Raw genomic sequence first — 26,058 nt, 5'->3', positions numbered from 1 at the left:
TGGCCTTTTCTAATGACTTCCCCTCAGTGGAACATAGATTTCATCAAAGTCGCACAAGATTGGGAGTTAGAGGTTATCATAGAGTTCTTTGCTCTTTTGTATTCTGCAAAAGTGACCAAGGGAACCACATACAAGAATAGCTGGAGCCCCTCCAAGAAAGGTAGATTCACAGTCAGATTGTTCTACCAAGTTCTAATTAGTCAAGGCATGAATATTATCTATTAAGGAATATATGGAAGACAAAAGCTCTGCTAAAAGAGCTTTTTTTGTATAGACAACCTCCTTAGGCAAGATTCTTACCATAGACAATTTGAGGAAACATCGGGTAATGGTGTTGGATTGATGTTACATGTGTAAAGAGAATGGGGAATCCGTAGATCTCCTACTTCTACATTGTGAGGTGGCCCAGACCATGTGGGATGGTTTTTTGTGGGAATGGGAATATCATGGGTCATGCCTCGAAGGCTAGTGGATTTTCTAGCAAGCTGAAGAGGCCTCCATGGCAATCCTCAAGTGGCAGCAATCTGGAAGATGGCCCCTATATGTATGTGTTGATGCATTTGGAGGCCGAGAGATGATAGAAGTTTTGAGGATCATGAGTGGACAATGGATGAGCTCAAGGTTTCCTTTCTTAAAACCTTGTTCTTATGGGCAGGGGTCATTGCTCACCCCACCGCATTTCAAAAGTGTATTTTTTTCATTTTTATTTAAATTTTTAGAATCAATTGGTTTTTAATTTTTTCAAATGTTCAATAATTTCGGATTTTTTTTTTAATAAGTAATATAATTTCGGAATTTTAAAGCTTATTTTTTAACTTTATGATAAATTATAACAATTTGGATGAAGTGTAATAAGTATGACTGGTTTCAACTTTCGATTCATCCACGCGTCGTATTTTCCATGTGACAAAATACCACATTAAGATATTAGACAGAAGGAGTAAATCATCCAAAAGGATGAAATAAATGCTATGTTATATTAGACATGTCATATTTCGTATGTCTCTCTTTGAAGTGTCCTTGCCTATGTGGCACATACAAATACTTATTGATGCAGCAAATCGTCTTATGGAGAAACCCTTGCAAAGACGAGCATGAATGAGATAAAACTCATAAAAGCAATGGAACTAAACAGGATAGGATATAGTACAAACTTAATCAACCAAAAGGATGAAATAAAACCATGAAAGTATATTGATTTGACAGAAGGTAACTGCAGCAGCATTATAGCCAATTACAATGACATTCAGATTAATGGAAGACCGGAAGTAGTGCTTAGATAGAGAGATAATAAACAAACCGGGTACTTCTGGGCAAAAAAGATCAGGTTCTCCAGTGATATAAAACCTCCACCCCTGAAAATAGAGAGGAAAACTTCAGTGTAAGGTATATATAAGATTCACAAAAGAAATCAGAACAAGCTCGGTTCTAAAATTCGGCCCTGTTATATCTCTGCTATGTACCTAAAATCTGTTGAAGGGTCAGGACCTTGCCAACCCATTTCCTTCCAAAGCTCTGATTTAAGAGATGGGAGCTCCCTATTAGGAAAAGCCAGCCTCCACAACAATTTCAGTGCATCCTGAAACCCAAATATTCAGTTTCTAATTTAGATATATAAAAATGACAATCATATTGAAAGAAACATCTTTTCTCTATCAAGTGTACAACTTTTAATAGTATTCAAACGCCATTTTCAATATGTATAAAAAATTATAGTAGATTAAAAACTCTGAAAGTGTGCAAAGATGTCTCTAAAAAAATAACACAAAGTCAAACATTACGTTTAGAATTGTTAAGAATACAATATAATATAACTTAGGTAATCCAATTTATCTTCGCTCCAAAAAACGCATGAAATAGATAACAGTCCATTAGTAGAGGCATAATCATGCAGAAACCATCAAAATTAATGGTTCTCTATTGCAATAATTTTCTGGACAAGTGGGATGATCAGCCCCTATTTTTCTGGCCAAGTGCGATGCCCAATCTTGGTTAATGGTACTCACATGGGTTTCTTCGGCAGTTTGCAAGGTCTACAACAAGGGGGGGCCCCTTATCCCTAAATAATAGATACTCATCTCTCATCTTCAAAGATCACACAACCTGAACACTCCTACCAAAATAAACTTCCCTCATCACCTTATCTTAGTCCAAATACATATTTCACTCACACAACCTTTACGCACATTAAAATGAAATAAAAAATGTACACTCAGATCCCTCAGTTCACACCACGCCTACTTCCCCTTAGTTTTCTCCTTGTAACTTCATCGTAGTTAAGACTTTTTGCACTTTTCTTCCTACTTACCAATAGTAGTTCCACAGTTATTATCTTATCAAACCAGCTCTGACCCACGTTATATTTTCCCTACCGACTGACTGTCACTCACACCCACAAGTCTCAGTTTGTGAAAAAGAGAACTCTGCCAACCATTTCAAAATAGAGGATCAAACAAATTGCCCATTGTCATGCAAGTCTTGGCACCACCGTAAGACCCAGTTCACCTTGCCTCACGTTTTGGGCTGCCACAACACTTCGGAAACCACCACAACAACCACCAGGTAAGCCACAACGTTGTTGCCTTCATCTCTCTCTCTCTCTCTCTTATATTCCTCAAAAAAACATAAATCTCATGACCAAGATACCACGCCAAAAGATAGAAATCACGAAGGAGCCATTGCCAGGCACCATCATCACATCAAAAACCATTGCAAGCACCACAGAAAGAGCTGAACACTTCACCAACGAAACCGCCAACTACCCACTGCCAAAAACCACCGAAACTATGAGGAAGCCCGTGTGTTCGAACCCAAGACGCCTAGCTGTTCCATCCAAAAGACAACCGTAACCCCCCATTGTGCCAAAAACCATCGTACGATTATAGAAACCGCGGGCCAACCCTTTTTGGTCATCCTCACCCCACCTTAGTAAGCCATTGATGTCCATTCCTTTCTCTCTGTATTCCATCATTTTCTCTCTATTACTACAAAACACTCTGACTCTAATTCATTCTCATTTTTCTGCCACCTTGGACAGTCACCAGCAGCAGACGAATCACCATTACCCCTCCTCTCCAGAAAGCACGAAGCTCCACCGCCACAACCTCCTCCTCTATTTGGCTGCATGTAAGATTATGTTCCCTACTTAAAATAAACTTAGATGCTAACCTCCTATACATGGGGCTTGAAACCACACGTGAAGCCAAAAGAAATTCCTTAGGAAATTACGTTTATACCCCTACCAGTAACTGATAACATAGTATTATAGTGTTGTTCCGTGAACTATGTGTAATTTCATTAATCTATTGAGTCTAATTTTTATTAAATGAATGTTTTGAGTATGAAATTCTATCTATGGTTTATAAATTTAAAATGTACATATGATTCGGGTACTTTTAGAAATGTAAGGACAAGCTTGAGGAGTGAGATAAGATAAGAATTTTGTGAATAGTAGTAAAATAGTTTGTGAATAGTAGTGAGATAGTTTGAGTTAGGGCTGGTTTGGTTATACAATACCAAACCATTTCATCTCATATAATCATTACAATTTTTCCAAACTCCCACACAAAATATAATATACAATTCAATTTTTTCAAATCCCAAAACAAAAATAGTATAAAAAAATTTATATTATAACAATATTTTATTCAACTTTCAACAAAACATCTCATCTCATCTCATCTGAACTATGTAAGCAAACGAGACCTTAATGTTTTATGGGATTTTGGAAAATGAGAGAAAGAGTTGAATAAAAAATATTATAAAATTAAAATATTGTTAGAATATAATTTTTTAATATTATTTTTGTTTGAGGATTTGAAAATTTTGAATTGTTTTTTATTTTTATTTGAAAGTTTGGAAAAGTTGTAATAATTAGTTTGAAAAAGTTGTAATAATTAGTTTGAAAGTATTTGTATTTGAGTGATGTTTGGGAAGGAGATAGAATGAGATGAGAATTTTGGAATGAAAACTTTTTCCAAACAAGCCCTTAATATATATATTTTTTTTATAGGTAATAAGAGATTTTATTCCAAGGAAACAAGCCCTTAATATATCAAGTATTATAGCTATGAACTCAATTGTTATCAAAATTAAATAATTATTTCTAATCACAAAATAATTTGTTTTTTGAAACTTAGTATATGTTAAGTATGTAGAATAGTACACGCTTTATTAGAGACTAAGTGATGATGCCGTATTCTATATAGGTGATGAGCTACACAATTAAATTATTGGATTAATGCTATGAGGTAAGTAGCATGACCAAACACTTCTTAGTATCGTAAACTAGTTCTTTAAATTATAGTAGGACGAATTGGCAAGCCAGGCTTAGATAGAGGACCATGGTATTAATACAGTCTATGTGACCAATTTAATTAGTTTGCTTCAGATTTAAGTTAGCCTTTTATTTTATTATTCTTCGGCATTGAAACTCAGATTATGTTTTATTTTTAAGACTTAGTTTATATAAGAACACTTTTATGAAATAATGAGATGTTTTATGAATTATGCGAGTCTCTTACCTGGCTTCAGTTACAAAAGCGTGACATCCCTAGCCTACGGGAAGGGGTGCTACAGTTCCAATTATACCATTGACTAGTTCTTGGAGTATAGGCCTAGATGTAGCTTGGACCTCCCTTGGGGCGTTACATTGTCCAAAGAACTGATTTACAACAAAGGATGAAACTCAAGTTTTATCATTGAAACCAAGGGGTTTCCAAGAAAAGAACCCCTGTTCTTGCTGGAAATTCCAGCAAGCACGTCCACAATGAAAGATTGAGTTTCAAGGAATATTAGACACCTTTTGTCAAGGACAAACAGCACTAGAGATACCCTCAAACATGTGACACTCAATCTGCCCATTAGTTTAAAAGATGAAAGTTTAGATGGAAATTGAGATGATGATGAACATGTGATTACATTTTTTTATAAGTAAAATTTATTAATGTCAATAGGCGTAGCCAAGTACATTGGATGTATACAAGAGAAAACACCTAGTTGGGACATGTGAGTATATAGATGCTTATTGATGTAATTATGGATTGTTTGCATAAGGCTAAGAGGTAAGTAATTATGGTCATACCCCTCTTGTTATTTATGTAAAAAAAAGATTCTTTTTGCAGGTTATACACTATGTACATGCTTCAAGGATGATTATATGATGTATAAGCTTGTTCATTGGTAGCCCATGTTATATGCGCCCTTTTACCATGGCATGATGAATGCAAAATGAGAATGTAAGTGTGTTTCTACTTGCCATGATATATGTATAAAATTATCATTTGCCATGACATATGTATAAAATTATCATCTGCTAAATGAATGAAAGATAAGAAAGGAAGGGAAAAAGGAAATGATAAGATAAGGAAAAGAAAGAGAATGATCGTACATATTTCAGAATTGGCCATGACTGAGGTTTCACGGTACCGGGGGTAAGAGGCAGATTGTAATGCTGAGAATGACTCACTAGGGATGCATCTTATGATGCCCATCCTTGACAAGGATTTCTAGCCCTTACACACACAAGGATAATAGTGCGTTAGCCATCGACAGATTTAAGGGAACTATGTGTATACATGAGGTTTCAACTAAATGCTCTTTTATAATTGAAAATCTATCTTATTACACTGTTTACTATATGATGTATTTGCTTACTGAATATTCGACTAATTTGTGTTCGCGTGTTACCCATCATGGCAAAAATGAAGTTGCAAGACAAGACATGGCTCAAGCAGAAGAGATGGAATCCTTAACTATTTACAAGAATTTTAATTTATGTTTACATGAATATTATTAAGTATTTTGTGAATTAGTACAAGACTTGAAAAAATTAAGTTCTAGCTATGACTCTCTTTTGTTTTTATGGAGCTTTTTATAAATGGCTCATTTGAAAACCTTTTAATAGTAGCATGCCTAGCCCTAGAGGGAGGGGGTATTACATGTGAAGTGGGGAATGTGTGTTCACCGATGGCAAAAGGTGGGTTAGGAGTGAGAAACCTTTCTTTTTTTTTTTAACTGGGCTCTTGAAGGGTGCTCGTGGGCACGAAGGGTGGTAGCCCACACAGCAGTTGGTGTTCTCTTGAAATAAATAGGTTTCTCAGGGTCGATCTTTGGAAAGATATTAGAAGGTGTTGGGGGAGTTTTTTCACCTTACTAGATTTCTGGTGGGTGATGGGTCCATGATCCTGTTCTGACCTGAAGTGTGGTGTGGACATCAATCCTCGAAGGATACCTTCACAAAGTAAATCCAAAACGCACGTTTTATCATATAATTCTCCCAATTGGCATGTAAATTTTGGCAGAGAGACTAATGATTAGGAGGTGGATCTCCTCATCGTTTTCTAATCAATTGTATTTGAGTCAGGTGCGAAGCAATGGTGATGATAAAATGGTTTGGAGCCCATCTAGGAAAGGAGTGTACACTATGAAGTCTTTCTACAATATCCTATGTACTCATGATTACAAATCTATCCCTTGAAAGTATATTTGGAGGAACAAGGCTCCTCTTAGGGTGAATTTCTTTGTTTGGACAGCGACATTAGGATTCATATAGGTTAACGCAGGAAGAGGGCCATTGTAGTGATTATTTGGTCTTGCATGTACAAGAAGAATGGGAAACAATAGATAACCTGCTGCTGTGTGATGTTGCTAGTGCTTTATGGAACACAGTTTTTGGCCTTTTTTGAGATTAAGTGGATTATGCCCTGGGTAGTAGATCTCCTAGCCTGTTGGAAAGGACAGTTTAAGAGCCATCAATGTGTTTATTTCGTGAAAGATGACACCAGCTACCTCCTCCTTAATACTCTGTACTATTGGATAGTGGTCTACAATAGTGTAGATTCTTCTATTTCTACCTTTCATGAGTTTCCAGTACTTTTGCTTTTGCTAGTTAGGTGGATCTCTTGGTGTAACAAAATTACAACCACTTTCATTATTAGGAAAATTCTATCTTATTTGTCAAATAATAATGTGCAGCTCATGTATCTTGCTTACAGCAGAGTAGAAGATTATAACAAGTCGGTAATATCTGCAACATGAACCTGACACAATTTATTAACATCAGGACCCATGGGACTCATTTGGGTAAAGAAGAGTTTTATTGATGAGAGAAGTAAAAAATGATGAACATGTTCTAATGGTTGCATGCAAATTTTTGTATGATGATGCGGTATTATACCTACCTTCTTCTCTCACTTATTTGAATCAATAAATAACTCTTGACTTCTACAGCATAGCTTGAAGATTTCAACATTAAGATCCCAAAAGAAAATTGTGAACGTTCTTTTGGGGAGCTTAGGGCGTTCTTCCTTAGTACTTCAAACTTTTGGGCGAATAATTTTTTAAGGGATGGGAATGATTGTAATGTTTTGTTTTAGTTATTTTCTGTTTTAGCTTGTAAGTAGGTATTTCTCATTTGTATACATCCTGTGTACTTGGGCTATGTCTATTTACTTGGAATAAAATTTCTCTTATTAATTATAAAAAAAAAAATATCTCAAAAGAAAATAAAATTCGAACAAAAAGAATATGCGTAAAACAGGAAGAACCTACTTGGTGCTCCCCACGAGAACCATCAAAGGGGACTTCAAGCCTTTGCTGTAGATTTCTGAGTCTTTCTTCCTGAAAGGAAACAAAATTCAAACCATGAAAAAGAATCATATAGTACTATATTTAGTGAGAAATATTTATAAAAGACTAGGCCATGTTCGATTACCAAAAATGTTTGGAAATATTTGAGAATTTTGGGAATTTGTTTGAGATTAGGTTTTGGGAAAGGGGAGAGAAAATTTTGAATAAAACTATTTTTTTAAAATAAGTATTGTATTGGAATTTGTGAAAGTGGATAGATAAACTTCAAAAGTAGTTTGAATATAATTTTTTTATTTTGTTTTGGAGTTTGTAGAAGTTGTATTGATTTTTTTGTTTAAGTATTGATTAGGTAATGATTAAAAGAAAATTTGAGAATTTGAAATAGAAAAGTTTTTTTTATTTGAGTAATGTTTGGGAATGAAGTTATGAGAAAAGTTGAGAAATGCTAAAAAGATTTGGAAAACTTGGTTGCCAAACAAGGCCTTAATAAATGCTATGACTGTATAGCATTATGAGCAATCAATATTAATGATAAATGCTATAAAGACCAAACATTGCATGGTTATGCAGATCTTTGGTAACACCATTAAGTTGAGCATTTCACGAGGAAATGCCATCTACTGATAAGGCTTTTCAGAATCAATGAGATGTGAGAACTTTTATTGGAAATGCTCTAAGCATCGGCAAACACAGCGCATATAGAGCTGACAAATATTCATTTAATACACTGCTTTAAACCTAGCAGGAGAAGAAAGAAAATTTAAAAATAAAATATTAATAATGATAATGATAAAGACACTTTTGTTATCAAACCATAGAATATATTTCAATCAAAAAATCCTATCATTTGATTTCCTAATTCACATCTCCCATTGTTACTCTATGAGAATCATTTTTATGCATCAGTCTTTGGGCTTGACCTCAAGTGGTATACACGTGGAATGGGAGCAGGTAAATCTTACGTCTAAATGTTACCGAGCCAACCAATTTAAATATTAAACAAACAAAATAAAATCCATTCACTCCCTAAAGTGAGGGCTCTAATTTAATCTCAAGAATTTGAAAAAGTTTCGATTTCATTCCTAAACAACTTAACCGACCATAGAATCAGGCTTTGACTGCACCACCAAATTTGGCTAGGCTAGGCTAGTCTCAGCACAATTTTGTACATCCCAACCATTGGAAGCGCATATTCTCTACAGTGGTGTTTTGAATATTGTATTGTAAATTAGAATGTACTCTTTTCACTCTTTCCAATATGAAAGGATCCATTCAAGACTCATTTCCACATACACACTCCAACTTTCAAACTAAAATCTCATCGAGTAAGACCTCTCTCTTCAAACTGCAGACCAATCAATATTTTTAAGATTTTACATGAAAGATTAATTGTCTGTCAGAAAACTATTCATTAACAACTTTTTTTATAGTTAAAACTATTCCTTGACAACTTAAAATTATGGAGCTAAGATTCCATTAAAAAAATTACGGAGCTAAGCAATATTTTTAAAATTTTACAGGGCAGATTAATTGTCTGCAAAGCAACTCAAATATGCCTAAAGCACGTTCTTATAGTAAACCCCTAACTGGCAAAAAGTCACTCTTCAGACCAATTTGAGCTTCACCTAAAACTTCCTCAGAGGAAAAAATTAAGCACTCGCCACAATAGGAATTATACAAAAGAATGAACGTCATGGAAATTGAATATAATTGTTCCGTTACTGTCAAACATTTCAGAGCCTTCATACGCTGAAAGTATAATCAATTGCTATATAGTAAAATACATTGCATTATTGGACATACCTGCAAGGGACTAAGGGTGGGTGGAAGCAGTTTATTGCTTTGTCCTCTTTGGATGTTGGAAGAAAAAGCTAGAAGGCGTCCAATTAGAGACCCGGATCCAAGGACAATATTTGCTAAAGAGACGAAGATGTTCTAATCAACCACACTGATGATATATTATCAACATTTGGAATGCAGTTAAAGTATGCAAATAATAAGACATCTAGAGGCATACTTTATAATTTTAGTTGCAGTTAACTGCAAATGAAGTCAAATTATACCAAGGAACAGGCAGCATAATCACTGACACCCTTGTGCATGCTTCTGATCTATAGACATCATTGCATAACCTTTTACAACTTTTTTACCCTTCATTTTCATTATTTATAATTTTTGTATGCAATGAATAACATCTATATTAGCATATTTATAAGGGTACACCTAAAAACAAAGGTTCATTTACAAAATTGCTAAGCAAATCATCTGATCCATTACACATCTCACAAACGAGAAAACCAAGTTTTTTTTTTAATCGGTAAACAAAATTTTATTGACCATAGGAATTAGGGGTGGGCAGCAACGCCCCGCACCCCGCTGCCCCACCCCTACTGGGGGGGATCCCCCATTCACCAGATGCTAGGGGCAGGTGCCCCATCCACATCTAGCACCCCCAGCGGGGGCAGGAAGGCCTCAACCCCTGCCCCACCCCTGTATATAATATATAATTATATATACTTATAATAAAAAAATACCCCAGCCATCAAAACGGCATCGTTTTGCCATTGACAAAACGACACCATTTTGAGATGGGTTTTAATTCCCCCCCTCCCCCCCACCCTTCCCACGACCCCCATTTCTATTTTCTCATCTCTCTTTCTCTGACTCTCTCTCATCTCTATAACCTAAGTACCTCGGCGCCGCTCTATCTCCCTCCTACTCCGTGATTCCATCGCATGCCGAAGCACCGTCACCGTTGTTGCAGAAGGTAAGTGCCCCGTGCCCACGGCTCATCCCGATTAAGTTTATTTATTTAGTTTTTTTTTAAGTTATGGAATATGGATTATGGAGGATAGGATTAAATTGAGGAGTTGGAGGATGGGATTGTGAATTGTGCAGTGGAGGATTATTTGTGCATGTGTTTGTAGGCTACAAGATGGAGGAGCAACAAGCTGTTATCGAGGTCTCTTGTCTAGGCTATGAAGAACAATTTAGAGCCCTTCTCGTAGCTATTGAAGATGGCCGCTTGAAGTCAGCCACAAAGAGAGATAGGGAACTAAAAAGGCTTACTTGTTCTATTAATTATGATGTGAAGGAAGAGAGTGGTGGAAGGAATAGATCGAAAGGGAGGGGTACTCTTTGTTTCTATGAAGCCTAAGATCCTTTCTTGGAATGTGCGAGAGCTTAATAATCACAATAAACGCCTTCGTATTAAATCATTATTGCAGATGTGGAAGTTGACATGGTGTGTTTGCAGGAAACAAAGCTGTGGGTCATTGATAGAAGAATTTTTCAGAGCTTATGGGGGTGTTCGTATGTGGGCTGGTCTTACTTGGCCTCTTTGGGAGCCTCGGGTGGTGTGTTATTAATATGGGATAAAAGAGTAGTTGAGGCAGTTGAGTAGTATATTGGAGATTTTTCGGTAGCTTCTCTTTTCAAAAATGTCGTAGACGGGTGGGAGTGGGTATTTGTAGGCACTTATGGGCAAAATGCAGACAGGGACAGGAGTAGGCTATGGGAGGAGTTGGCGGGTGTTATTTGGGATGTGTCGTGGTGTATGGGAGGTGATTTTAACATACCCGTTTTCCTAGCAGGCACTCGGGGAATTATCGGAATTTTGTGGCTATGGAAGAATTCTTCGAGTTCATTTTTTATCTGCACCTCATGGATATACCCCTTGTTAGGGGTGAGTTCACTTGGTCAAATGGCCGGGTTTGGTCGAAGTTGGATCAATTCCTAGTCTCTCCTTCATGGGAAGCCCACTATCCAGAGTTATGTCAGAAGCAACTGGCCCGAGTCAGCTCAGATCACTTCCCTATTTTACTAGACTGTGGGGGCATTAACAGGGGTCATCGGTACTTCAAGTTTGAAAATATATGGCTAGCAGCGGATGGGTTCATAGAGTTGGTACGTGCTTGGTGGTCATCGTATCAATTTACTGGTACTCCTAGTTTCATTCTTGCAGGTAAGCTAAAGACATTGAAGCAAGACCTGAAGAAGTGGAACTTGGAAGCTTTTGGACACATTGACAATTAGAAGTCGACTCTCTTGGAGGAATTGTAGGAGTTAGAGGGAAGAGAATTATTGGGAGACATCTCAAAGGAGGTGTTAGTGAGAAAAGGTAAGGTTGTGGCTAATTTGGAGAGGGTACTGTTGTCGGAGGAGACTTCATGGCTATAAAAATCCAGGGTCCTTTCGTTGAAACAAGGTGATAAATGTACAAGATTCTTTCACAAAGTGGCTAATTCACATCGGCGTAGCAATGCTATTGAATCGTTACATTCAGGTACTCAAGCGTTTTCTTCTCCATCCGATCTAGAAAACCACATTGTGCATTATTGCAAGAATCTTCCCATAGAAATGGCTTGTTGGAGGTCGAAGCTTAATGATTTGTCGTTTGAGGCAATTGACTCGCAGAGTGCAAGTTGTTTGGACAGACCTTTTGATGAAGATGAAATTTATAAGGTCATTTTAGTTATGGCTAAGGACAAAATGCCGGGCCCAGACAGCCTTTCAATGGTTTATTTCAAACTTGTTGGGACATCGTGAAAGGTGATGTTATGCAGGTTTTTTGTGAATTCCAATCTTTTCAAAAGTTTGAAAAATCCCTTAATGCAACGTTTATTGCTCTCATCCCAAAGAAACATGAGGCTTCGGTTATTGAGGAGTTTCGCCCTATAAGCTTGGTTAGTAGTGTATACAAGATTATTTCAAAGGTTCTTGCTAACCGGTTAAGTCCTGTATTGGAACAAATTATTTTCAAGCCTCAGAATGCTTTCATTCATGGAAGACAAATTCTTGACTCGGTCCTTATTACAAATGAATGATTGGATCATAGATTGCAGGAGGGAGGTTCAGGTATCCTTTGCAAGCTAGATATGGAAAATGCTTATGATCACGTGAATTGGGAATTCCTTTTATACTTGCTTGGGAGGTGTGGTTTTGATAGTAGGTGGATCTCCTGGATGCAACATTGTATTTCCACTGCTCGGTTCTCGGTTCTAGTTAACGACACACTTGCTGGTTTTTTTTAGAGCTCACGGGGTTTGCGGCAAGGAGACCCTTTATCTCCTCTTTTGTTTGTTATAGTTATTGAGGCACTTAGTCAGATGGTGAAGGCCGTTGTTGGTGAAGGTTTCTTATCTGGATTCCAGGTGGGTAATGGCACTAATGGTTCTGCTATCATCTCACATCTATTATTTGCATATGATACCCTACACTTTTGTGAAGCGGATAATAGCCAGATCCAAACTTTATGAGCACTGTTACTATGTTTCAAAGCAATGTCGAGGCTCAAGGTGAATCTTGGTAAGTCCGAGATGGTTGCAGTGGGTGCGGTTCCACATATCACTAGGTTAGCGAGCCTTTTGGATTGTAAGGTGTCTTCTTTGCCAATGAAATATTTGGGCCTTCCGTTGGGAGCAATGTCGAAGGCTAGAGCTATATGGGATTGGGTGGTGGAGAAGATAGAGAAAAGGTCGGTTGGGTGGAAACGGGTGTACTTATCGAAAGGGGGTATTCTCACGCTTATCAAGAGTACCTTAGTTAATCTCCCCACTTATTTTCTATCTTTGTTTCCTATGCTTGCAAGGGTGGGTGGAGAATGAGATTGAGAAACTTTTCATGGCTTTCTTATGGGGGAGGAGAAGAAGTTCCACCTGATTAATTGGAAGACAGTTTGTTCCCCAATTGCAAATGGGGGCTTGCATGTGTGTAACTTGAGAACTTTTAATAAAGTTTTATTGGAAAAATGGTTATGAAGATATCACTTGGAGGGGGGTCATTGTGGAAGGAAATTATTGACTCTAGATACGGAGCTGCTTGGGGGGGTTGGTGCTCCAAAGATGTTTGGGGGGGGGCGCTATTGAAGTTTATAAGGAGGGGATGTCTAAGTTTTGAAAATCATATTCGTTTTGTGGCCGGAGAGGGTAATAGAATCAAATTTTGGAGGGATGTGTGGTGTGGAGATTTTGCTTTGGCTATAGCCTTTCCGGCTCTCTATCACATTGCAGCTAATAAGGAGGCTTCAATGGCAGATATGTGGTTATTTTCTCATAGTTCTCATAAGTGGAACATTCTCTTTAATAAGAATTTTCATGATTGGGAATTATCCATTGTAGCAGATTTTTTCAGATTTCTACACTCCATGGGGACTTCTATGACACAGAGAGAGAGAGATTGAAGTGGAGGTACAATGATCACAAGAAGTGTACAGTTAAGGCTACAAAATTTTGTCAACACAAGATCATGCTCCTTTCCCTTGGAAGAACATTTGGAGGTCTCGTGTGCCTTGTAAAATAGCCTTCTCCGTATGGACTGCCGCTCTTGGAAAGATTTTGACCACGAACAACTTGAGGAAGAAGGGATGTGTCGTGGGATTGGTGTTATATGTGCAAAAAGAATAGGGAATCAATGGATCACCTCTTATTGCACTGTGAGGTAACCAGGATATTGTGGGATGAGATCTTTCGAAGGGTTGGTGTTGCTTGGGTTATGCCAGCGAGGGTGGTGGATTTGTTGGGTTGTTGGAAGAAGATGCAAGGCTATCCTCAAGTGGCAGCAGTATGGAAGATGATTTCGTTGTGTATTATGTGGTGTATTTGGTTGGAAAGGAATGAACGTTGTTTTGAAGATAAGGAGTGCACAATGGCGAAGTTGCAGAATTTTTTTATTCACTCTATTGCTTTGGTTTTCAGCTATTGTATTAAATGGGAACAATGCTCATGATTTCTTGTCTTTAATTTATAGTTCTTAGAATATTTAGGTGCTCTTTGGTATATTTCCTGTGTACACGGGCTATGCCTATTTCATTCAAATCTATAATACATATCTTTTACTTATAAAAAAAAAAAAATTAATTTATGATTATTATAACCCAAGTCAAACAAATGGTAACGGAATCCTACATGCAATTCCATGATCAACTATACTTAATTTATGATAAACCACCCTGATTTAATAAATTTAAGAGAGATTGCAATAAAATAATAGAAATATGAGAGTTGTTTTCTATATTTTTATTTATTTATTTATTTATCATTATCATCATTATCTTTGGAGATCTTTTTATTTATTTATTTATTTATCATTATCATCATTATCTTTGGAGATCCAAAAAGTTCTTTGCACATCCAAAAAGTCCTTGTTAATCTTTTATATCTATGTTTTCTGTTTTGGGGTTTCGATATGGAAACCCCGATCTGTTTTGACTTTTGAGACGAGTGATTGTTGCATGGTTTTAATTGTTTGAACTTTTTTTTTTTTTTTGATAAGTAAAAAACTTTATTGCTCAAAGAATAGGCCTAGCCCAGTATATACAATAGGAAGCCCTAACTAAGAGGGCGCAAGAGAGACAAGAAAATCATGAAAGGTCATGCCATTGAAATCAACAGCAATAGCCCAAGTACAAAGAGTGCTATAAAATGATGCTAGCAATTCCTCTAGCGATCTCTCCTTGTCTTCAAACGTCCATGCATTACGTTCCTGCAACAGGCACCACATAATACACATTGGAATCATCTTCCAAACCGCTTTAATTTGATGCATACCTCCAATGTTTGGCCAACTAGCCAAAGCTGCCACCACATTTTCCGGCATAACCTGAACCAACTCTACTCTACTAAGCACCTCATTCCATATAGCCCTTGATGTCTCACAATGCAATAGAAGATGATCTACCGACTCTCCCCCACCCCTACACATGCAACACCACTCTACTATGGTAACCTTCCGCTTCCTCAAGTTGTCAGTAGTGAGTATCTTATGCAATCCACACAAAGAAGGCAGCTTTTGGGGGGCGCCTTATGTCTCCAAAGCCGTCTCCATGGAAACTGAATGTTGGGCTCTTGGGTGAGAACCTTATAAAATGACCGAACCGAAAAAGCACCTTTCCCGGCGGGTATCCACCATAAACCATCTTCTTGCTGATTGCTTGGCTTCACGGAATACAAGAGGCTATAAAAATCAGCAAAACTGCCCATATCCCAATCTTATGCTGCCCTACAAAAACTAATATTCCAGTGAATTTATTCACCCAATATCCCTATAACGTCTGCCATTAAAGCCTCTTTGACGCTAGCAATTTGTAAAAGTGAAGAAAAAAGGTCTTGTAAAGCATTATCACAACACCAACTATCGTTCTAGAATTTAATCCGAGAGCCATCGTCCATCTGCATATGAGAGTGTCGAAGGAAAACCCCACAACCTCTTCTAATGTGTTTCCACAAATCCACACCACAAGTTCCTCTTAACTTCTTTAGTGCTCCAACCCCCCCATAAGTCGCCATATTTGCACCCAATCATCCCTCGCCACAAGGCTTCCGATTCTTTACTATATCTCCACAACCATTTGCCAAGTAACGCCTGATTAAAGGTCCTCACTTAACCAGGTGAAATTTGAACTCCTCCCCCAAAACGCCCTACAAAAAGTCACATTGGAGTTTCTCAATTCTGCACGCCACACTTGCAGGTATAGGAAATAGTGAAAAGAAATAAGTAGGTAAGTTAGAAAGTGTACTCTTTATCAATGTGAGCCTACCACCTTTGCTCTATCTTCTCAATCATTGACTCCCATAAAGAGGGCGCCTTGCTCCTACCCCCAACGGAAGTCCCAAGTATGTCAAAGGGAGGAAGGCTATCTAACAACCCAACATACTAGCCAGTTGTCGTAAATTTGGCACCACTCCAATTGGCACCATTTCAGATTTGTCAAAATTCACTTTTAACCCAGAAACTGCTTCAAAGCACAACAACAAAGCCTTCAAAGCATGCACCTGATTTTGATCTAGCTCGCAAAATACAAGTGTATCCTCTGCAAACAATAGTGAGAGTCCACCATTGTCTTACTCCTTCAACAAAACCGTCAGATTTTAACCACATGTTTTCAAATTTAAAGTACCTTCGACCTCCTCGGAGGCCACCACAATCTAGCTGAATAGGCCAGTGATCCGAACCAATACGAGGCATGCGCTTTTGCCAAACATCTGGGAAGTGGCTTTCCCACTCTGGCGAAATTAAGAAGCGATCCAGCCGAGACCAAATCTGATTGTTAGCCCATGTGGCAGAGCCCCCAGCAAGAGGCAAATCTACCAAATTCAAATCACAGATGCATGCAGAGAATTCTATCATAGCTGGCCACCCTCTTCTATTTCCAGAAGACTCACTCGAAAATCTAGTGATGTTAAAATCTCCACCTATACAGCATGGGAGATTCCACCAACTGTGAACTCCGGCTAATTCTTCCCACAGCAATACTCTATCACTTTCTAAGTTTGGACCGTAGACACCTGCAAAAGCCCACACAAAATTATCTGCCACACTCTTGAAGGAGCAAGCTACCGAGTGCCTCCCTATGAATTCCTCCAATTTCTCCACCACTCGTTTATTCCACATCACCACTATTCCTCCTAACACCCCATTGGAAGCCATGTAAACCCAATCCACGTGAGCACAACTCCATAGGCTTCTCAAAATTCTCCTATTGATCAGCTTCAACTTGGTCTTTCTGTAAACAAATAATGTCTGCCTTCCACTCACGATGCAAGTTTCTTATCTGAAGGTGTTTGTTGGCCTCGTTGAGCCTGCAGACATTCCAGGACACAATTTTTTGTTTCATGGGGAAAATGCCAGCCCCTTCCCTTTCGACCTACCCCTACAGGAGCCACCCTCAGTGTTTAGCAACCACGTCAACCTTTTAAGCTCTTGCTGTTTTTTCGACCCAATCTTTCTATGTTTTCAATGCCCCACCTCAATGGTCGTGAGCAAGGCCATAAACTGGTCTTCGAAACCTTCGTACTCCAATCCCACAACTTTCTGAATTTCATTAACCTTACCCAATCTGAAACTCCAGAATGGATGGGGAACAAAATATTAAGAGGGATAGGTTCATCCTCCTTGCTATCCATCGGAGTACCTTGAGTTTCCTACACCATCGTAATATCAGCCATACCTATGCGTTCACTTAAGGTCTGATCATTTTCTTCATCAGAAGACACCCCTTCGATTATAGCAAAAAGTGACAAGCCTTCTACAAGGTCAGAAACCTCCCCATCCTTCTCAATGGCCTCGGGAAAATACTCTGAGGGGTTCATCAGAGACAGACACTCCTCCTTACCCTTCATTCGCACTGTCTGGCCCTCAGACAACGGAGATGACCCACCTACACGTGTCGCAGGGCTCTTTGCAAGATCAACCCCGGCATTCCAAGCACCCCCACACCTGCAGGCAGGCGTCGGAGAGTGCTATTGTCGTCATTGGCGAGGTCTATGTACCTACCGACAACTCCCCCTGGGACAGTGAGTCGCGCGGCGCAGTCACAGGAGGCTACGAACAAATGTACCAGTGGGAGAAGCCCTAGGGCTATCTTCGTGTGGACTCTGGGCCCTGGGCTATGGCCTTCAAACAATTAGTGAGCCGCAGGTTTAATCTTTCTTCTCGTCACACGACTGCAAAAGATATAAAGAAACAGTATATATCAAAGAAAGAGTTGTTGAGGGTTCAATTGTTGGGTCAAATGGTTTGCCTCACCACCGATACTTGGACATTGATCTAAAATTTTAATTATGTCTTTAATTGCGCATTTTGTTGATTGTGATTAGACATTACATAAAAAATTTTAAGGTTTTGTCAAATTTCCGATCACAAGGTTGAGATGATTGGAAGGGCCTTGAAGGCCGCAATAAAGGAGTGGGAGTTGGCACAAGTGGTGACCGTTACAATTGATAATACATCGTCTAGCAATGTTGCGTTAGGACATCTAAAGACCTATCTTAAAGAGGAAAATAAGATAATCATGGGTGGTGAGTGTTTGCATGTGAGATATGTTGCACATATTCTAAATCTAATTGTGACTGATAGTTTGAAAGATCTTGATGACTCAATTGCCCAAGTCAGAACTGTGATAAGATTTGTGAGATCTTCTCCTACTAGATTGGAAATTCGAGGTTGCTGTGAGGTCTGCGAGCATAAGATCCAAGAAGGGCCTCTGTACTGATGTTCCTACAAGATGGAACTCAACCTTCTTGATTTTGGAGACTGCCCAACAATATCAGACAGTCTTTACATTATTGGGTGATGAAGACATTCAATATGTCAGATATTTTGATGAGCACGTGAGATTGTGGAAGCCTATTGATGATGATTGGGAGGTGGTTGCTACTTTTGTTGATTATTTTAGGCTTTTATATGAGGTCACAACGAAGCTATCTGGTTCTTTGTACCCTACATCCCATCATTTCTGTCAGCAAATATGTAGGATAAGATAAAATTTAGATGACATGTGCGTAAGTGACCATATTAGGATGCAGGAGATGGCATGATGATGAGGGTGAAGTATGAAAAGTATTGGGGAGATTTCAGTAGGTCTAATATTTTGTTATATATGGTTGTTGTTCTTGACCCCCAATTTAAGATTGATGGCATGGTATACGGATTGGAAATTGCACACGAGAATGCATGGGCGGAGTTATATTCCAACACCTACACCTACCCTCCCGCCTCCTCTAGAAGCCGGAGTTGGGAAAAAGCGTAGGTTGGACTGGAGTGAAAGGTTAGAGCAGAACCCCATAGTCTGTAGAATGGTTGGACTGGGGTGAAAGGTTGGAGCAAAACCCCATAGTCCATCATTCTACAGAGGCTCAATCGAAAGTAGACAGATACTTGGCAGCGAACATTCAACCATTTGCACGAGACTTTGATATATTAGCTTGGTGGAAGAGCAACGCCGTAAAGTATCCCGTCCTTGGAGAGATATCCTGCAGTATTTTGGTCATCTCTATTAGCACTGTAGCCTCAGAGTCAGCCTTTAGCATCAGAGGGCGCATTCCGGAGTTCATTATCTGCTACCACTATGGAAGCATTATTTTGCACGCAGAATTGGATCAAGGTGACCCCAATTCATATCCCGGATGTTCTTGACTTTCAAGAGGCCGAGGAGGAGGAGGAGAGTGGTAATCAGCTTGTATCTAGACCATCTGGTAATCGTGAATTTTCTATTATTATTTTAATTTATTTATATTTATTTAATCGGTATTAATTTCAATTTTAATTGTTGTAGCAATACATGAGACAGCGTCTACGACTAGCTCTGCTGCAGTATGACTTCGTGTGTATTGGACTCACCATTGTCATCCGTCATTGGTTTGCACAGTTTATCCCTTAATTGTTTTTGTTATTTTTATTTTATATAACTTTTGGAATCTAATTATTTTGCATGTATTTTTTTTAGCTTTTATAATCTCAATGTCATATGCCGAATCCTAATCCTAACTTCCTAAGGACCCAATGATTACTCTGATCTTGATCTCAATCTCATCTTGGTTAGTACCTTTAGTGTTTGTAATTTTTACATTTCTAATATACGTTTTTATTTTTAATTTTTGTTTCATGTTTATAATTCTAATTTGTTTTCTTTTTAAATTATTAATGTTTCATGTTTTATGATCTCGATTCTCACAGTCTCACAGCAGTCAGCACAACTCACTTTTCCTATCACCATGGCCACCCCAAATTCTATTGAAGAATGAAATGTTACTATTTTGTTAATTTAGTTAATTGTGATGTTGCTACAATAGTACAATTTGTAATATTTTTAGATGAATTTGTAATTTTGTAATATTTTCCTCTTAATTATCATTGTAATATACTAATAGCTTAATTATGATTATTAGTTAATAATTGCAACTTAGTAGTATACTAGTATATAATTAATGGCCTTCTATTATTGTAAATTATTTTTTGTTATTTTTATTATTAAATTTTGTATTTTGTATTTTTTTAAATTAAAGTCTGGGCCCAAAATGGCCCAGAAACAATTTCTGGGCCATTTTGGGCCTAAAATCCTAATTGGGCCTGTGGCCCATGAATAGGGTACCCCGCCCCACACACCAGGGTCGGGTGCAGGGGTGAAAAACCCCAACCCCCCGCACATGCGAGGGCGGGGGGCGAGGGGCGAGGGGCGGGTAACACCATTAATAGGAACAAGCAAGAGCCCAAGTATAGGACAAATACAAGAGCAATGTATAAGCATGCTAGTTTAGTAACACAAGGAATTCATGAAAAGTCATGCCATAAAAAATAAATTAAAATCGACCAATGGAGTACAGTATAGAAAAAGAAACTTCTAAGCTCATCCATTGACCGCTCTTGATCTTCAAAACTTCTTCAATTCCTCTCCCTCCAAATACACCACCAAGTATCCATTACAAATCTCACCCACTCCATGTGAGTTATTCTTTTTCCTCGATGAAGGAATGGAGTGTTACACGCTGAGATTGGCTAACTAAAGTGCACCAAAGTTTATCAAGAGATATCGATATCTTCCACATGAATAGAGTTAGGATCTTTGTGATTGTCAAGCCTCACACATGAGGTGTAATTGTGCATAGCCTGCCCAAGAGATAAAATGAAGATGTTTTAGTGTGATTTTTACAATGTTTTCCCCAAAAATTCTCTCAATTGCCTCTACTATTCTACCAATAGGTCAGTCAATACTGGTAATGGAAGAAGAATAAACCCTAGTCATTAATTTCTGGTTCACTAACCCCCAAGGGTTGGCTCAAGTGGTAAGAGCCATGGTCTTGGTGGTATGCTCTCTCCTGGTCCAAGGTTCAAACCCTTGGGCGCAAAAACTTTATAGGGGTCATCGAACTAGAGGAGTTTTTCCTTGAATTACCCAAGTTGTACTTCCGGAAAACTTCTTGTCAAGGGCCTATGCACCCCGGGATTAGTTGGGACTTTATTCCAAACACTCGGCTCCAATAAAATAAAAAATCTAGTTGAATGAGCTCAATAGTAGCCTCTTACTCGAAGTCAGCCATTAAGGGGAATGATAGGCAGACAAAAGATTGCACATTGCAGTCTAAGCATGCTTGCTTTGCATGCCAACACAACACAATTAGAATTTTCTTCGTACACTAGCCCTATAACAGAGTCAAACCCAACCACACTTGCTAAGTCTAAAGTAGAGCAAAATTTTTGGTCTGGTCTGCCTCCCCACCTTTTCCGACCACACCAAATATTTTTATATGAAAAGTATTTTATCGCAATTTTTACATTTTCAAAAATAGAAGGAGCGTGTAACTTCATTTCTTGTGTGATGTATCTATTCATTGAGCATTCGACTCATATTTTTATGTTTTAATTATGCACATGCTACGAAGGATGGTTGAATCTAGAATTAGTAATTTTATTCAAAGGATGCTTTTAAGTAAGTGCTCATGGCATAGAAGAGCTCTTATGTTTGGTATGTTTCTGGGCATCTTAAGGTTGAGTTTGATGTAAATTTCTTTTATGGAGTTGTAACAACATGGTATGTTGTTTAAGCTTATTAATGATGGTGGCCTAGCTTTTTGGTTTTCATGATTTTTTAATCTTTGCACAACAGTTTGAACCATGTATAGACACTTAACTAGATTCAATATTTAAGTTCAGTGTAATATACTACTATAGCTATTTAGTACAATACATTTGATAGTCAATACATGGTTCATGACTAAAACTTGAACCTTTTTTTGCTGCTTTTTATAACATATCAAGTTCTTTACCAGCTCACCTTCATCTTCTTATAGCAAAATATATACATCAAATTATTGACAATTATACATTTGAACATCCTTGAAGCTAACTGCTAGTCGAAGCACCCAAAACCACAGTTAGTATGCAAAGGACAAGTTCTATAAATTTGACGATGATAGAATGTCAACTTAACCATAAGAGAACCTTATGCAAGCTATAGCCTAGAAATCTAATTATGTTTTATAGTCCCGAATTAGATTTCTTACGGTCCTGTCGCATAACTTTATTGAAAGCCCAGTTCACAATTCAATAACCCATGATAATCCCATTCATTGTTCTATAGGCTGTTCTATACTCAAAAGGTAAGCAAACAAATGAAGCTATCGAAGTGATCCCAGCAACAGAAAATATAAAGCAGTTTCCAATGAATTCATTTGATATTTCCTTATTTTTAATGAAACAACCATGCCCAACAACTCGGTTGCAATAAATTATTCACTGTAACACAAATCATACAAAGCAAGTCTTTCAGTGCAAAATGAACAAGAGCATGCCAAAAGTTCTCTTAGATATTTTATAATCCAATAGTAGAAGATGGATTTGAAAAAGGAGTTATTGGGATAAAATAAGCAGCAGAAATCAAGTATGATGAAAATTTATTGAAACATTGAGCTTTCCCATCAGCAATAAGGAAAAAGGGAAACAAAAATTCATGAGTTGACTTAAATCTTCCTGAATAGTAGGCCATGCATAGCCAACAAAGCCATCAATCAAGCAACCCAACCTATTTGACAAAATAGCATAATGAAAACACAAACCATTATTTTACCTACTACCAACACAAAAAAAATACCTAACCATTCTGCCCACTGTGCGATCAACTGAGAAAATAGAAGTGTCCAATGGAGATTTTCTTTCCTCCGTTCCTCATCCCGAAGATCTTCAAGCATGGATCCCTACAATAAAGCCAAAGATTGACCAACAAAAAGGTTAAAAGTATCCAAATAGCAGATTCGAACACTCAATTTCATAACACGTAACAATAAAAACAAGAATTCACCTCTGAATGCCCATCATCATGCTCAGAATTCCCTAGCAGAGGCTCGTCCAAACCATCCAACCCTGAGGTCTCCAAATGCTCTTGCCTTTTTCCATCGACATCCCCGTGAAGAAGTCTTCTCCTCAAAGTTCTTGACGTCATCAATATTTTTTATATTTTAGCTACATATAAAACACAATTAATTTTGAGGGTCCAGAGAGCTTTAAACATCGTCAACACAAAAGCATATTCAAACCAAATCATGCCATCTTACAGCTTTTCATTCACATAAATGTTTTCTTTTTTCCTTTTCCTCGGTATCTATTGACTTAATATCCCTTTATTTTCTGAACTTTAACGTGTCCTTAAACTGAAAGCCAACTAGCCCATAGAAACCAGCTCTTGCTTCATAACAACGATATGATATAAACAATCAATGTGAGCATAAGACGAAAACCAGCCGAATAGCAGTATACAATTAATCAATCGAACAACTATCAAAAGAGAAAAACCTCACATAGCTATTTGAAAGAGAACCCAGATCCTAGTCAAAGCATTTTCAAATCTTGCACGGAAACGGAATCAACCGAAATAAAACTATCTAAGGGGTCGAATGCTTTCGGGGCGAGCTCACCCCAAAAAGAGGGACTTAGGATCCTATCTTTCAATTCCAGGAAGAAAACAAAATCGAATGAAATGAATAAGAAGAAGAAAAGGGTTTAAAGGTATCTTACCTGGACTTTGAGAAATGCAAAATCAAAGTCAGTGCTTGGTTTTTCTCCTCCCTTCTCTGTTTTTTTCCACTTTTTGCGAGGGTTCCTTTTCTTAATAATGAAGTAAATGGGTATCACATTAAAGAAACGAAAGAATTGCCAGAAAGAAACTGAAGTTGTTCACAGAGAGAATCCTCCTCCTTCCCTCCTAGGGGGATCAGGAAACTCTCGTTCTGAGGTAGTTTTTTTTTTTTTTTTCCCTTTTTGTTTCTGTTTTTTTTTTTTTTTATTTCAGAATATAAACCCAGCTAACTTTTCTTCCGATTACGGTTTCGGCTGCACGTGACTGGCATATCTCACCGCCTTTTATTTGGGAGTATTGCTACAGAATAGTCACTGTAACTGTACATAAATTATACACACTGTGGCTGTTTTTTACACTGTTTTAATCTCGTCCCATACTGGCCGGTACGGCCGATATTTTCTATACCGGCTGCTGGGCGGGTACAGGTACTATAGACGTTTCGTACCGACCTAAATGCTAGCCGTACCGGTCTCAATTTCGGCCTTCAATTTTTTTTTTCATATTTCAAACTACAACCTTATTTTTTTATCCTCAATTCAGACTAGGCTATTTATAATTTATATATATATATATATATTTATATATAATTTATTCATATATAGACTATTATTTTAGAATATAATTTATATATATTTATATATATAATTTATTCATATATCGACTATCTCGAAACGGTGCTGATATCGAAATATTTCATTACAGTATCTTGACCGGTACAGCTTCCGGTACGGTATTCAAAACATTGGATTTTCTGATCTTTTGGTTTTTTTTTTTTTAGGTGCGAAACGCAATAGATTTTCTGGCTTCTACCCCTCTCTCTTCCTCTCTCTCTCCTCAAATCTCTCTCTCATCAAATCTCTCTCTCATCGTCTCTCTCCTCGACTCTCTCTCTCATCGTCTCTCTCTAAGTCCAGTAGTAATTTCGAAATTGAGATATATGTAGTTTGGATAATGCCACGTAGGGTATGCAAAAGTGGCTACTCCCAATAGTGATTGCTTCCAATATTTTTCCTTTATCTTATCTGTCTCTGATAGTTGGAGCATTCTTAATGAATTCTTCATCCTATCCTTTAAAATATATTATAAAAATTTATTTTTTCTATTTTATATATTGACTTTAACAATATACCATATATTAACTTATATGTTTTTTCTTCATATCATTTAAATATTATACTTTTTATTCATTTCAAATATTTTCTTTAACTACCAATGATATTCTCATATATTTTGATATTTACAATATCTCTCTATATACGATGTCATATAATTATGCCATATTTTAAATTAATTCAAAATTATAAACTAAACCAAAATATAAATTAATATTATTGTTTTTACAAAATGAAATAGATAGTATTAAAAAACTCAAAACCATCGACCACTAAAATCATTTCATGCTTGGTCTATTGTTCAGTTTGACATTTTGACCAGCATCTCTTGTGTGCAAGGGTTTGAATGTGAATAAAGAGAGTTAAGAAATGGAAAACTCAGCATGGAGGTATGAGAAATTAATTAAAAATGTTTACAATGATGAATAGTGGCCTCTACATCTAGAGATTTCCTGTAGTAGAATGTAAAAGTATCTTTCAAATAGAAGATTCAATGGAGGATACTTTTGTGAGCATTTCTTTATATTTTGAAGAAAAATATATTATAAAGATCCATTGAGAGTGCGCTCACATATCACTATCATAGTCAATGATGATATATATCATTTTTTATAATTTTATTTTAAATGGAAGATAATTATCTAAATTTAAATTTTAAATAAAAAAGTTATATTTTTAATTAAAATTTTAAAAAAATATTAAAAAAATATTAAAAAAAACCATCATTATTCATCTATGGTTAGTGTGGATCAAAATCTTTTTAAAGCAAAACAAAAACACGTGACAGTTTTGATTCATTCGTTTCAATAAATTACAAGAAATAAAAACATTCCCACAATAGTTTCTATTATAGTTAGAATATTAAGGACCTAAATTTCCTCTTCTTTCTATTCCACTCCAAGAGAGTTTCTAAATTTTCTCATCTCAAAATGATTATCCTTTCACATTAAAGCATTGTCATTCTCTTCTTCTATTTTTTTCTTACAACAAAATTAAATTAGATTATGA

The 26,058-nt window shown here is 37.2% G+C and overlaps 1 protein-coding gene across 1 annotated transcript in view; it reads right to left on the bottom strand.

The window, feature by feature from the left end:
* The window catches only part of LOC108992577 (ELMO domain-containing protein B), a 31,052-nt gene extending 6,933 nt beyond the window's left edge, over window positions 1-24,119 (bottom strand). The window contains exons 1-7 of the mRNA XM_018967164.2: window positions 23,875-24,119; window positions 23,162-23,322; window positions 22,955-23,057; window positions 9,394-9,506; window positions 7,552-7,620; window positions 1,464-1,579; window positions 1,301-1,355 (exon numbers count right to left, since the gene is read on the bottom strand). Coding sequence (XP_018822709.1) covers window positions 1,301-1,355; window positions 1,464-1,579; window positions 7,552-7,620; window positions 9,394-9,506; window positions 22,955-23,057; window positions 23,162-23,302 — 597 coding nt within the window. The 5' untranslated portion in view covers window positions 23,303-23,322; window positions 23,875-24,119. The remainder of the gene's footprint in view (window positions 1-1,300; window positions 1,356-1,463; window positions 1,580-7,551; window positions 7,621-9,393; window positions 9,507-22,954; window positions 23,058-23,161; window positions 23,323-23,874) is intronic.
* Window positions 24,120-26,058: the final 1,939 nt, after the last annotated feature.

This window comes from Juglans regia, chromosome 4, assembly GCF_001411555.2.
Source record: "Juglans regia cultivar Chandler chromosome 4, Walnut 2.0, whole genome shotgun sequence".
NCBI classification, from domain to species: Eukaryota; Viridiplantae; Streptophyta; class Magnoliopsida; order Fagales; family Juglandaceae; genus Juglans; species Juglans regia.
Note: the sequence above shows the minus strand (reverse complement) of the source record. Positions and strands in the feature narration are given on the sequence as shown.